The 15,222-nt window shown below is 40.0% G+C and overlaps 1 protein-coding gene across 1 annotated transcript; it reads right to left on the reverse strand.

The window, feature by feature from the left end:
- Positions 1-609: 609 nt before the first annotated feature.
- LOC143026093 (protein kinase shaggy-like) lies at positions 610-14,438 on the reverse strand. Its single transcript, XM_076186090.1, has 3 exons — positions 14,229-14,438; positions 13,203-13,476; positions 610-5,111 (listed from the first exon to the last, which is right to left on the reverse strand). Exons 1-3 carry the CDS (start codon positions 14,436-14,438, stop codon positions 4,975-4,977), a joined length of 621 nt encoding a protein of 206 aa, XP_076042205.1. The 3' UTR covers positions 610-4,974.
- Between the last annotated feature and the right edge of the window lie 784 nt (positions 14,439-15,222).

Genomic DNA, 15,222 nt, shown 5'->3' on the forward strand with positions numbered 1-15,222 from the left:
GCACTTTTTACCTTTTCTTCTCCACTTGATTCGCCTCCCCTTCCTCTTAATTTCCTTCCAAAACATCTTTTACTGTTAATTATAGTAATAATAGTATTTGTTGCTTTGGCTGGCAAGTCTGTGGGGTCATCCATACATCTCTAGGTAGAAACACTGGACTGATATCTTGTGCTGCATTAATGTGGCATTGTTTTGGTTACTGGTTTATAGTTGTAGGAAAGCAGTTAGTGAGTGCTACCTCTCCTTATAAGAAAAGGTGGAGAAAATATAATCAAATTTAACCAAGATCTTGGGCCAGTCCAATGACCAATTGTCAGCCCCACAGGGTTGCACTTCCAAATGGTGGTATAGATGTTGACTGTTCTAAAGCCTGGCAGCAGGGAGATGTTTCTGTCAAATTTGCAGGACCACCATTTGAGGGGACCAGTCATTGGTTCCTCTTCTACATTTAAATCTATACCAACACTTCAGTACATCATTTGAAAATATCTCAGTACATTCAAGTCATCAAAAAGCAAAAACTAGTAGCCTTGGAAATTCATTTCACCAAATTATTCAAAACTGCATCCCAAAACACACGTTCTTTTGAGGGAAATTAAAAGACCAATCGGAGACAGTAATACAACTGCTCTTTATTAAAACAATTCTACTATAAACTTAGTACATGTACTACATGTCATTTAAAAGTACATCCATTAAGAAAAACATAAGAACGAGAACAGTTGCATCTACATTAATTTAAAAGCACACTTGAAGCCTAGAGTACATTTTTACATTAGGGTAATTACAAAGAAGTAGGCTAATGCGTGGCCACCGACTCCACAGGCCTTCGCTGCTGCTGTTTCTGCTCCTCCTGCTGCTGTTTTTGCTGCCAACGCACTTGTCTGTCTATCCTGCCACATCTTCCTCCCTCAGTACCATTAAACCCTGAGGCCACTACTGCCACTTGTAAAACTCTGCACACTATGTATACCACTACCACCACCTTATCCAAACTTTTTTTTTTTTTTCTATCACTGTTGCCTGACACCAACACTGCCAGAATTTTCTCAACCACAACCCCCTCTCCCAAATTGTATTATCTGAAGTTATATCAAATGGGCTATTGATAGCTCAGCCAACATGCACAAACCATAAACACGCTGTGGAAATACAACACAGCTCGGCGGTGTTGCCACAATGTTCGTGTGATATGAGGATCATAGCATGTTCAGGCTGAAGTCATTTATGTTGACCCTGTTGAGGGCATTACCACCACCACACCACATCCTTCACAATATGTATTCTAAATGCCCAACATGAACATTCATGTGGCATTGCGTCTGTCCTCCACCTTGGTGCTCCTTCCATCTTTGGCAATTAACTGCCTTGGTCATATGTTACAACAGAACCTGGTGGAGGATACACAGAGGTGAGGCAAGGAGGGTGTCAGTGGTGGTGGCAGCAGTGGTGCCTATGAGTATGCAGCCTTGAAGAGTGGCATGGTTAAAGAAAGACACCACCCCCACCATCCCCATGACCATGACCACCATCACCACTTATCTGTGCCACAATGGAAGCTGGTCATAAAGAAATCCTTCCAGTGGACAAGAGAGCCATAAAGTGTTTTGAAAAAGACTACAATGATGTATTGTTACTGGTGCCAACAAACCAGGGGATATTATGTACACATGCAAAGGCCCAACCCCTCCACATTTTCCTTGATGAGCGCAAAACCAATGCAAGGTCTGGCTCAAGCCCTTAGTGATGGCAGTGTGGTGGTGAAGATGGTGATGGTGAAGATGGTGATAGTAACAGTGGTGGCACTTGAAGAGGCAAGTTTTTTAAACGTGACCTTCCTGAACACCTTTCGTGAAAGACCCAAGTAAATGGCACCAATAAGGGAGAAAGCTGCATATAAGACTGTGCGAGCGTGCAGGTGCGGTAGCCTAGGAGGTCAGTGTATGAGCTGCGGCTGAGACTGTGGTACTGCAAAGCGACTAAGGTGCTCTGCCTGGATGGAGTGTCGCACAACTATCCAAACTATCCGGGCTTAAGGGGAGGGAAGGGAAGGGATCAGGAAGAAAGGTGTGAGGAACAGGAAGACACAGGACAAAAAAAAAAAAAAAAAAAGTAGTAGTAGTCAGAACAAGGACCAAAGGAAGAGAAAAAATTGAGGGAGGAAAAGGTGGGAAGGAAGAGTAAAAAAAAATGAATGTCGGAAGAAAGAAAAAGGATAGGAAATAAAAAGGATGACTAAACAGGAGGAGGATAAAGAAGAGCAAAATGGAGGTAAAAGGGTACAGGAAAGAGGAAGAAGGGAGTGGGTATGTGGCACCGAAAGCAGCTTGGTACACATTTTCCACCAACCACACCTCTGAGATGAGCTCTGATGGCAGCAGTAGTGATGCAACAGAGAATGGCTGTACAGGCAATGACTGCAGTATGGCAACAGCAGCCATTATGAAAGGAAGAAAATGTGTAGATGATCAATCAGAACAGACAGTAGTAAGAGACCCAGAAAGATAGGCCATAGAATAGATGACTGACTGGGACAGAAAATGGCCAAGGTGACAATCATGATGTGACAGTTGAGAGGATGATCCATCATGACGGAAGATGGCCAAGAAGTAGGAAACCAATCTGGAGGACTGGCATTGGCACTAATTTGTATATAACAAAGAGCCACTTCAGGTCAACAGCATATACATTACCCCGGTCTTCTGACTTGGCTCCTGTGAGGCAGACTAGGACAGTTATGGAAGTGGTGATGGCAGTGGTGACAATGGTGATTGGTGGTGGTGGACCAGAGGGAGCAGTGAAATTTGAGGCAATGGACAGACAGCTCAATGCTTTGTAAAAGCTGAGGTTGGCAAGGTTGTTTCATCACAATTTTTTATTTTGATAACTAATCCCCTTCCAGGTTAGGAAATGGACCACCAACAGTTGCATTATTTCATGAGTGATGATGAGCATGGGGTACTGGGATTATGGAAGTGATGGTTGTCAGCCATGGCACCTGGAGTACTGTAGAGGCAACAGTGTACTGTGAAGTGCCAATAGTATACCGTGGTGTGTATAACAATAACATATGGTGTACAGCTGAATCCACAAGGGAGTACAGTTGTAAGTGACTGAATGGCTTGACCAGAGATGCCACCAATACTATGGAACCACCAAAGACCTTGTCTTGGTCACTTCCAGGGCAAACTCAGGGTTGTGATGATGATGGTTTCAGGCATGAGGGAATAAGCACTCACATGAATTGGAAAACAATAAAGAAATTTTAGACACTTTTAGTCACGACTGGTTATAACGGCAGTGGTGGTACCAAACTTCCCTATTTATGTGGGTCACTTTGGTTCCTACAGTTTGGTTTCTAAAATGTGCTTTCACACTGGAGGTGATGTGGTACATTTTCACATTTGCCATACTTGTGGCTAATTAGGAAACTCATAAATCTAAAACTTCGGAAGTCTATGATGTCAATTTTCTAAGGTTATCATTGCTATGGTTGTTGCTTTGTGTACTCAACTGAAGTTAAAGAATCAGTTGAAATGCTTTCAGTATACATGTTCACACCAGGTCTTATCTTAGTCATCTGCACTTATTTACAAGCAAATCACTTTCATCAGCTCCACTCTCATCTGCTGTGTGATTCATCCTTGTTTCCAGAGGGCAATATATTTTTAGCTAAGATTTTGTCTACACTTCTAATCCTTTTCTGCTATTGCTGGCAGAAGTGTTTATTTGCTAGTACTGCAGCTGCTGTTCACCCAAGGGACTACATCTAAGCCGGACACTTGCACACAAAACAATACGCACACAGGGCAAACAGCAGCATGGGCACTGCTAACAGGGCATGAAGGTCTGGCAATGGGGGAATAAAATAATAGGGAGGAAAACTGGAGGGAGACCATGGCATTATGAGGGAGAAGAGATGACATGCTGAAAGGACTAGGAAAAGAGATGGTGGGGGCAAATGGAAGCTGCTGCATCGACAGCATTCTGGGTCACATTTCTCTGTCTCACATGTCTATTACTGTTACCATTTGGTTTCAATGGGATTACTGGGCTGTACGAAGCAGGAAGGATGGGAAGGTCATGTGCTGGGGGCCTCAGAGAGTAATCACCACCATTACCATCACCATCATCACCACCACCATCTTCATCACCTTTCCTACCAGCATTCTCAGCACCACAACCACTACCACCAACACCATCACTACCACCAATGGGCCATGTTGCATAAGCCCACCACTCAGGAGAAGTTAAGCTTCAGAGCCGTTGGCTGGTGTGGCTGAAGAGTTCAAAGCCTTGGGTTAGTCTTAGCAAGTTGGGGCTTATATACACTTTACACGACTACGAAAGGGGATCTGTCTGGGGCTGCTGCTGTTGTTGCTGCTGCTGCTGTTGCTGCTGTTGGCCAAGTGTGCAGCAGCCAGTCAGTTGTACGCAGCTGTACCCGTAAGCAACACCAGCAATACAAGGACACAGCTTTCCCCTCTCCTTCCTCCTGCTGCTCACCACAGCTGGTATTCAATCTACTCTGGTGCTGCAGCTGCTGCTACCACTCTTAACGCAAGGGCCTAAAGCTGCTGCCGGCCACAAGTGTGTGTGTGTATGTGTAACTGGGGAAGGGGGGGAGGAGGTGTCCTTCCTGGGCCATACTGGGGGAGGAATAAGGTAAAAATGATGGAGTGCCATCCCCCCATTAGGTGATCTGCTCCTCCTTGGGCATAGAATGGCTATGTACACAGTGGCGGCCAGCAAAGAGCAAGAATATGAAGAAAGATCAAGAAGAAGAGGTGGAGGAGACCTGGCCACATGGGGGGTTGGGGGGTAGGGTGGGGCTTCAGGGAGGGGCACAAGGGAAGGACCGGCGACTGCTACGGCAATTCCCAAAGCCAACCACCGCCTTCAGCCCGCAGTATTGCACTGCGGTGGCAGCTACTGCTTGGGATAGGTGTGGGGGAGGGAGGGGTGGGCAGCCGCTTAACTGTCATTGACCGTGGCAGCAGCTCCACCTTCTGATGCATCCACAGCTGCCGAAGGTCCTGAGCCACCACCAGAATCCCCACGGTAATGGCCCGGGATCAACTTTCCGTTTAACTCCGGCTGGATCTTCATTTCTGTAATGAAAAACATTCCATGATGGTCTAAACTGATATACCAGAACTCAGTAGTATTATGAAGAAACATCCACATAAAAGACCAAAAACACTAATACTCAACCGAACCTACAAGGGCCTCTTACTGGATCAAAGGTCAAAACAATCAAAAGTTAAATCATAAACATTAACTCTTCATAATTGTTTCTGCATTTTAGCTCCTATTATCAGGTCATACTTCCTGGCTAGCTATCTCAACTTCTTTGGAGTAAAGATCCATTTAATGAGAGCTCCCTTTTGAGGTAACGAGAGGGAAGGAAAGAGAGAAAAAAATAATATAATTATAACTATCATGTACACAAACACATACGATCGTCTGCCTGTTAACATATCAAAATTGGCACTCTTGGGGACTACATTAAAAACATCATCAGTGCAACAATATCAGGATAACTAGGTTGTATTGAATGGAAAGGGGGAGTACTCGTGGATGCCCGAGGTAAGCTAATATAGTGAAAATAGTGAATATTGAAAGAAAATGGAAGGAAATGAAAATAGGCCAGATGAGACCCCTGGTGGCTGAGCAACAAAATGTAAACAAGAGCATGGAGACCCCATTAGACATAAGGAGATTAGATAACTACAGGTACTCCTCGTTTAACGACGACAATTGGGACCAGCGCGCCGTCGTTAACTGAATTGGTCGTTAAGCGAAAGTGTATACATATACGTACATATACTGTACGTACAATGTCCAGCAATACATGTATCTTTATTTTCGTGTATTTTCCCTCTTTTATACAGTACATTAAAGCTTTATTTACTGTTTATTTACGGTGGTTAGGTTCCTAAAATTACCATACATGACCAAATCTGCGTATGCTGACATTCCATATTGAATACCGGGGTATTTTTTTAGTTTCGACCATGGGCGCAATATAGCAATAGAAAATTAATTATTAATTTTGTAAATTAAAATGTATCAACGTAATATACAATTTTGTGGGCGGAAATGAAAGTAAAATATACCTTGCTACAAGAAAATATGCTAATGAACGAAGTCGGTAGCATAGGCTCGGGACACCATCTTGTCGTCTGCCAACGTCTCTCACAACGACGACAACGAGGACGAGCAGGATGACATTTAATTTGCAGGTAATGATTTATTAAACACAGGTTAGGTTAGTTTAGTTTAGGTTAGACGAATTAATTTATCATCCTTTCATTTCTTCGATATCGGCATCTATCATAACAAACATGGTGTACCATTCGTCCGACATGACTTCGTTACTTACGAAATCTGTTTTAGCATTTTTTTTTCATTTCCGCTCACAAAATTGCATATTACATTGATACATTATAATTTACAAAATTAATAATTAATTTTCTATTGTTATATTGCGCCCATGGTCAAAACTAAAAATTTACCACTACCGGTATACACTGTACCCAAGGTATTTTTTGCAGCTTGCAGGATGGTAATGTAGACCTAAGCTTCAGAACACTTTACCTCACAGCTAATATCCACCATACAAGTTCATTTATAACATCATACAAATTTGCCTCAGCCAACTTAATTATCGTACACGACGTCGTAACTTCGGGAGATTTACGTTAAACAATGTCATAAAGCCCGTCGTTACTCCGACTTGTCGTTAACTGAGTAGGTCGTTAAACGAGGAGTATCTGTACAAAGAAAGGCCATTTTTGGGATTTCACTACAAACGAGGTAACTAAGTAGAATTATGGGGATAGAGCGGGAAATGAGAGCTTTTCAAGAATTAGTTTCAAGGGTCATGGTTCAACATGATGTATATTACAAAGAGATTAGTGAATTAAGGAGAGAAAATGTTGAAACAAAATGGGAAGTGAATGCCCCCCCCCCAAAAAAAAAAAAAAAAAAAAAGTAAAGGTAAACTTGAAAATGGGGAACTGAAAATATGGCCATAAAAGAGATGAATGAACAAATGAAGGCAATGACAGAAAAAAATTGAAGGAAGTATTGGGAGGAAAGAATACTACAACTCAAGAATGGAAAGATCACAAAAAAGATATGGTATCTTTTAAGGAAATTGTCCAGCAACAAATGCACGAGAAAATTAAGGAAAAAATCATTCAGGTTATCAAAGAAAAGGAAAATTTTGTGATACAGTAGACAAAAAGAAGTGTATAGGCATTTGGTCTAAATGAAAAAATTAACCCAGTTAGATTTGTGAGAGACAAAGAAGACATTTAGCAAGAGATGTTTTGATAGTACAAAATAAAGAGCAAGAGTTAGAAATGGACATGAAGGAAGTGCATAGAATGGGAAGAAATATAGGAAACTGACACCTAAAGATCAAACTAAGGTCACAAAGGGCAGCGGAAGAGATACTAGCAAGAACAGGTTAGGTAATATTGAGCACTATAAAGATGTATGGATAAAAAGAGATATGAACCTTGAGGAAAGAGAAAACATTAAGAAGTGAAGCTAAAGGAAAAAAAAAAAAAAAACAAGAAAAGAATGGAGACCGAGAAAAAGTTCTTTTAAAGACTGAGAAAATGGTATCTTCAAGAAAGAAAAAAAAGTGGCTTATACTAATATAAAAGTTTTAATTTCAGGATTAAATGAGCTTAATGATTATTTGTCAGAAGCAAAACCAGACATAATGGCAATTGTAGAGACAAGATTAAGGAGTCCATTACCACATAATAGTGCTGGCTTAGAAATAGAGAGGAAAAACAGGGTGGAGTCATGTTCTTGGCTAAGAAAAATTTAAATGTGACGAAGGTTACAAATGGAGGGAACAGTGTAGAAATTATCACAATAAGTGTGGTGATCTAATTGCCCCTAAAAATGGGTTCTTGGAGAGAGATTACTCTAAAATGTTATAAGATACAAGGATTTCATTAAATGGAGTGCTGAAAGATGAAGGAAATACAGTACTTATTGGAGATATTAACTGCAAAGACATATGTTGGGAAGAGATAACAGTGAAAGGAAATGTATTACTCAACATGCTTATGGAATATATAATGACACATTGGGTAAAGGAAAACACCAGCTATAGAAATAATGAAGAACCATCAAGACTGGACTTATTCTTAATATCAGAACATGAAATTGTGGATAAAACTGAATACAAGACACCAATTGGGAAGTGACCACATATTACTTGAACTTGAACTAAAGGAAATATGGAGAGAAATGAGAAATACAGAAAAGAGAAACTGGTTATAGTAAAACAGACCTTGTGAAACTTAAGAAAAAAATTCAAGAAGCAAGTTGGAATATATTTCACAATGAAAAGATGCAAGTGAAAGAAAAATGGAAGATTCTGATGGAAATCTATAATAAAGGGGTGGATAAATATGTACCAAGACAAAAACAGGAAAAAGAATATAATAAATGCTGGTTTAACAGAAGGTGCAGCATGGAGAGAGAAAAAATAATAATAATAATAAATAAATAAAGCTTGGAAAAGAGGGAAAAAGAGAGAAGAATCCTAGAAAGTGGCAAATATATATCAATGAAAGTAATATGTAAAAATACGCAAGAAAAAATGAATTATGAAAAAGACATAATAGAAAAATGTGAGGATCAACCAAAACTATTCTATGGATATGTGAATGGTAAATTGAAAAACAAACATGAAATTGAGAAACTATGCCAGGGGATAATGGAATACACAGAAGATATAGAAATGGCCAAGGTCAGGAGTAAACATTTCAAATCGGTTTTCACTTAGGAAAAAGTATAGCATTTGAATGAAGGGTGAGAAGTGACTCAAATTTAAGAACAATTTTGATACTGCAAGATATAGACCGAACACCACGAGTGTAGCTCCCCTTCCCGTGGGATACAACAACTAGGTAAATATATCAGAGGAAAATGATAAGGCTATAGGAAAGGAAAGATACAAAGAACTAGAATGCATCCATTCTTCATTTACAGGCCCATGTCAGTGGGCCATCATGTTCAGTGCTGCACATTTACTGGTGCCAGCAACACCCCTGCTAAAGATCTTCCATACACCATAAATACAACTTCAACCGTTACTTTAAGTTTTCTTTAAATAAACAAATATGTTCTGTACCAATTGCTTAGTTTAAAACAACAATATTCAAGAAAACTGTCCAATGTTTTGGCATTTGCTTGGACATGAATGTGCCAAAAGACAAGACTTGTACTGTAGTGGTTTTAGAGGGATCACTATTAAGTGTAATTGGAAAGGTGCTGGAAGTGTAAGTGTGAGGAGGGGAACATAAAAGGTAATTGGGGAAGAATGGTGTGGGTGTGGGAAAGGAAGAGGGTGTCTTGCTCAAATTTTGAGCAAAAAGTAAGGATGTCTTCTGGGTTTTAGTAGATTTGGAGAATGTATATGACAGGAAGGCATTCTGGGAAGTGATGCAGACATGGGGAAGGATGTTAAGGGCAGTCAAACCTTTTTATGCAAGTTGTTGTGCTTGTGTTAGGATAGGGAATGGAGAGTGAATGGTACATGGTAAAGGTAGGGCTGTGCCAGAGTTGTGTAATGTCACCATGGTTGTGTGTACATATATGAGGTGACACTGGAAGTAAATTTGAAAGTCATGGGTAGGGGTTTGGAGCTAGTTAATGAGAATTGGGGGAACTGAGAGGTGGCTTAGTAATTCATAGATGACACAGCACTTATTGCTGGGTCACAGAGTACAGACTGAGGCAGCTAGTAGCAAGAGTTAGGGAGGTTATGAGCAAGAAGGAAACTGAAAGCAAATATGGGACAAAAGTAAGGTGACAAGATGTGTATGAGGTGGCAATGATTTGGCACTAGTTTTAGAAGAAAGAAGCTGGAGGAAGTGAAGAGCTTTAAGTATGTGGGATCACATAACAGGGAATGGAGTGGGGTGGAGGTAGATTATAAAATAAATTGAAGAAACAAATGCTCGGAGAAATGAAAAGTACTGTGAGAAATAGGTACCTGGGTGTTTATGCCTGTGGCATTGTATGGGGGCCGACACTTGAATTTAAAGAAGGCAGACAAGAAGAGTCAAAATGTACTTGAGATGATTTGTTTACAAATTAAGGTGGGGATTATGAAGATGGACTGAGTAAGAAATGAAGAAATAAAGCAGAAGGCAGGGTTGAAAAGAAAGCTAGATGATATCAAAGGATACTGGGATAGTTTGGATATATGGAAAGAATGTGTAAAGAAAGACTAGCAAAGACTGTGGAACAGAGATGGATGGAGTGAACTTATATGGAAGACTGAGAATGGGATGGATGGGCCTTGGGTAAAAGAGGAATGTCTGTCAGGCTAGGAGGGTAGAGGGCAGGAGAGTGTATAGTATGGTTGTGAATAAGAAATTGACACAACCTGAAGGGATTTCTTCTTGTCTACTCTAATTTCTTGAGTGGATGAGGATAGAGGGTCACCCTGCAATGAACAATGAAGCAGTGCAGATAAACCAGCTTCAGCTGTCAGGCCCTGCTGTAGAGAAGCTGTCTTGCTAAAGCTGACATGAGTAGTAGGTGGGGGAAAAGGATGCCCCTTCATCCACAAGGTACTATGATAAAAGGGGCAAAAAAATGGGGCGAGGAAAGGATGAAAGGTGGGTTTATGCCTTGACTAGGCAATCCTGCTTAATGAGTAAAGGGCCTTTTTGTGTATATGTATGTTTATACAGTATATGGATACATTTTCTGTGGCGCTGTTATCAAAACTAAACATGAGAATATTTAAGAAAAGATGACTCACAAATCAGCCCTGAACACAGCAGTAATGATTACTGCAGAGCAACATCCTCCATTTCTACATTCTCCTCCAACAGTCTTCTGCTGGACTGCAGTCTTAGAATTGGATTGTGTCCTGAACACAAGAGTGACAGTGGTTCTTATTTCCCTAGAGAAAGAAGGTTCTGTGGGGTTGATGTTTGGGGGGGAGGGTTTGAGTTGAGTTTGGTGGTCTGTTTTGAAGAGCTTGTTTAGTCAATTGAGTGTATTTACCTAGTTGTATTATACAGGGAGCTATGCTCATAGTGAACCATCTTTGTATCTTTCAGCATCAAGTCTGTTCTTAAATTCTTGTATAGTATTTGCACACACTGTTGCCTCATCCAATTTATTCCAGATATCTACCACTCTGTGTGGGAAGCTATCCTTTTTCAGATCTCTCCTATAACTATCCTTTTTGAGTTTCTTTTCATGCCCTCTTGTTTTTCTCTTGTCCCATTTTAATAAGTCATCTCTATTTAGGACTTCCATCCTTTTCATAATTCTGTAAATGGTCAGTAGATCTCCTCTTCCTCTTCTTTGCTCCAGGGTTGGTAGTTCCAATTCGGACAATCTTTGTATGTCAATTTGGAGAGTACTGGTGCCATCTTTGTCATTGCTCTTTGTATTCTTTCTAATTTCTTTATATTCTTTTTAGTACAGGGTGTCCTTAGTGTTGCAGCATACTCCAATCTTGGTCTTATCAGTGTAACTAATATTTTCTTTACCTTTTCTTCATTCAAGTAATCAAATGCCACTTTCATTGATCTTCGTAAATTTAAGATTTCTCTAACTATTTGGTTGATATGCTTGTCTGGTGACATGTCTTTGCTGATAATTACTCCTAGGTCTCTTTCTGAGCTTACTTTTATAACTTCCTCTGTACCGATTTTATATTGCCCCGATATTCTATTTTCACTTTTTCCAAACTTCATTATACTACATTTCTTGATAAAGTTCATTACCCACTTTTGACTACATTCCCAGACTATATCCAGGTCTTTCTGTAGTGATTCAGTCTTCCTCTGTACTTTCTTTAGTAGTTTTGCATCATCTGCAAAGAAGTTCATATAACATTCCACACCTTCATCCATGTCATATATATGGCAAACATAATCGAAGACAATACCAAACCTTGTGGGACTCCACTTATCATTACTTCCCAGGTTGAGTATCTGTCTCTAAGTACTACCCTTATTTTTCTCCCGTTCAAGAAATCTTCCATCCATTCCAATAATTTTCCTTGAATACCACCTATTGATTCAATTTTTCTTAATAGCTTTTTGTGTGAAACTTTATCAAATGCTTTTTGAAGATCTAGGAAGGCACAATCTGCCCATCCATCCATTTCTTGTATTATTTCTATTAGTCTCAAGCAGAAGCAAATCAAGTTAGTGGCACATGATCTTCCTTGTCTAAATCCAAATTGTGTTGGATTCAGTATATCATTTCCTTCCAAATATTTAATCCATCTACTTTTGATAACTTTTTTGCATATTGTTTCTTTGTGCTTGTAAGGGAGACTGGTCAATAGTTAGTTGGATTTTCCTTGTCCCCTCCTTTATATATTGGTACAATATTTGCATTTTTCCAATCCTGTGGTACCTTTCCTCCTTTGAGTGAGTAATCAATTATCTTGTATATTTTGTCCATTAGTTCTATGCATTCTTTTAATATACAATTTGCAATTCCATCCAGACCATGTGATTTTCTGACATCAAGGTTTTTAAACTGGTCTCTAATTTCCTTCTGTGTCACAGTTATTTTTGTGTGGATAGATTGTGTGGTACAATTGGTAGGTTGTTGTATACGAGTAGTAAGCTGCCCTCCCCTTATGTTCAGCTGGTGGTGCTTGTGATATAATGAGATGGATGAGTGGGATTAAGGGCTCTAGCACAGAACTATGTACCTATCTTTTGCATATGATATAGGGAAGGATTTTAGTTTTGGTGTGGTGTCCTATTGAGGTGGGTTTGGTGAATCCTGTAACACTCAATACTTTATTTTGGATAGTTTGTAAGATGTACATTTGTTTTGCTGATTGTCAGGAACCATGCTGCTTAAGTAAAGTTGAGGGTGATTCTTATGAATTGTTTGTAATAGTAATTATTTTATATATACACACACATACACACAACACAATGTACTATACATTGAGCAGGATAAGGGCAGTGGGTAGGATACACGGATGACCCATCATCCATGAGGAGCTAAGATGAGAGGAGAAAAGGGTGATGGATGGGAGTGGAATGGGTGGGAATGAAATAGGTGGGAGTGGGTATATGCCTTTTGATGTTGGCTACCTCTTTGGTAAGGGGGAAAAAGCCCTTGGTACATAGTATACATATCACACACACAAACACATATCAGTCATTACTTACCATGTTCTGTAAAGTTGTAAAGGGGCGGGAGTTCCCTATTGTTGGGTAGTCTGGTATTGGGGTCCCTGAGCTCATCGAAGAACTTGTGAGCACATGCTTGGAGTGGAGTAATTCGTGCCCCTGGAGTGTACTCTAGCAAACGCGAAACCAAATTGATGGCATCCTCTGGGGTGCGCTGCCGGAATACCTGTAACACGGGGGAAGAGACAATGTGAGAAGTGAATCCTGGAAAATACATTTGCTGATGAAGTCCTGCTTTAGAGAAAGAGTCCCTCTGTGAACAAGAAAAAGAAGCTATTGGAGATATGATGGATGTGATGAGAATCTAAGGGGAAATAAAACTCAAGAGTAGAAGATATTTAAATGTGGTACATGAGCTAAGCAAGAAAGCACACAGAAAAAATATTATTTCACAAAACAGTTCATGATCCATGCTGAAGAAGATAAAGGATATCAACAGCTTACAGTGACTACCTGAATAAACAAAGATGTGGAAGTCTGATGTCTGATTTGGATGAATGGGAGCTTGATAAAGAATATTAAGGACTAGCCCTTTTGGTAACAACAGTACACAAATATGTTATTCATGGTGGGGAGACAATATATCCCTACTGGGACCTACAATGGATGCCTGCATATGGGGATATTCAACCTGTACAATGGCTGCACGTGGGGTTATTCTACCTAAGTGATATGTACATAAATTTATTTCTTCACATCCCATTTGGAGTATCTATCTGTAGATTTGCATATGGTAATCATTTGCATGGGGACCAATGATGGGTACTTACAACTGGTACTACAAGATAGATGCCAAGAAATCTATCTTCCTGCCACCCATCTTCAAAACTTGTCAACAGGCTGATCTCTATTTAGAGGTGCAGCCCCTGGGGACTGAAATATGGTCTCTAGGCCAGCCCCAAGATATCTATCAACTATGCTTCCACTTTTTCATCTTGTATATTACAATTACAAACTACAGCAAGAAGAGCTGACAACTGCTCCTTTCTTCCTATTACTACAAACCAACAACATAGTTCCCACACTATCCCAATACACAGTCCAATACAACTTCCTAGAGATGGGGACCAATGATAGGTACCTGATTGTGCTGGTTCTGCAAGATAGGCAGTGGAGCTGTCCATTTTCAAAACCTGTCATCACTCTCACCTCCATCAGCAGATTGGGCCCAAATTCTCTATCAACTTCAATTGTATTCTTATAGCTTTCACCCATAGCTGACAACAAGCAACTACTCCCATTCTATAACTTTCAGTCAATGACAGAAAGTCCCAGGCCAATACAACAAAGACACTAGTCTAGTTTCTTTTCTTAGAGAACTGTGTGAGGCCCTGAGGACCACTGCCAGCTGTGAAGCTATGGGTTTTTCATTCAGTGAAACTTGAGGCAATATTTATCATTATTCCGAGACCCACAGGAAGGCCTAATGACCATTACTCACTATTGTAGGGCTGCAAAACTCAAAAGAAAAAACTACCGACCAATGAAAATCAAACTAAGAACTCAAATGATAGCAGAAGAAATACTATCAAAAGCGGCAAAACTAGCAGTGAAACATACAAAAATGTGTGGATAAAAAGGAAATGAATGACGAGGAAATACAGAATGATAGAGTACTGAGAAGTGAAGCCAAGGGAAAAAATGAGAAAAGAACAGACCATATATGCGAATTCGCATATATCGAGAACTACCTGTAATTATGGGTGACTTTAACGCAAAGGAGATAATTTGGGAAGAATTGACAATGGGCGATAGAGAGGAACACTGGGGCAACGTCCTACTGGATATGACAATTGAATACACATTAACTCAATGGCTCAAAGAAAACAATACAGACAAAACGAAGAATCATCGAGACTAGACTTGATATTCACCTCTGAGCCTGAAATTGTGGAAGAAAAAACTATAAGACACCAATTGGAAAGTGACCACATACTAATAGAGTTCGAGCTTAAGGAACAAAATGTTGTGAGAAGGAACGAGAAACATAGAGAAGGAA

The sequence above is a fragment of the Oratosquilla oratoria genome, chromosome 6, assembly GCF_046742065.1.
Source record: "Oratosquilla oratoria isolate Oo_2021 chromosome 6, ASM4674206v1, whole genome shotgun sequence".
Classification (NCBI taxonomy): Eukaryota; Metazoa; Arthropoda; class Malacostraca; order Stomatopoda; family Squillidae; genus Oratosquilla; species Oratosquilla oratoria.

Bases quoted from the DNA above. Each gene is read 5' to 3' on its own strand.
- LOC143026093 (XM_076186090.1), bottom strand. From the start codon at position 14,438: ATGGGTGAAAGCTATAAGAATACAATTGAAGTTGATAGAGAATTTGGG. The intron at 13,477-14,228 runs GTTTGTAGTAAT...TCTTGTTCACAG, and splicing joins GTGTGGGAACTATGTTGTTG to AGGGACTCTTTCTCTAAAGC. The intron at 5,112-13,202 runs GTAAGTAATGAC...TTTTCATTACAG, and splicing joins TTACAACTTTACAGAACATG to AAATGAAGATCCAGCCGGAG.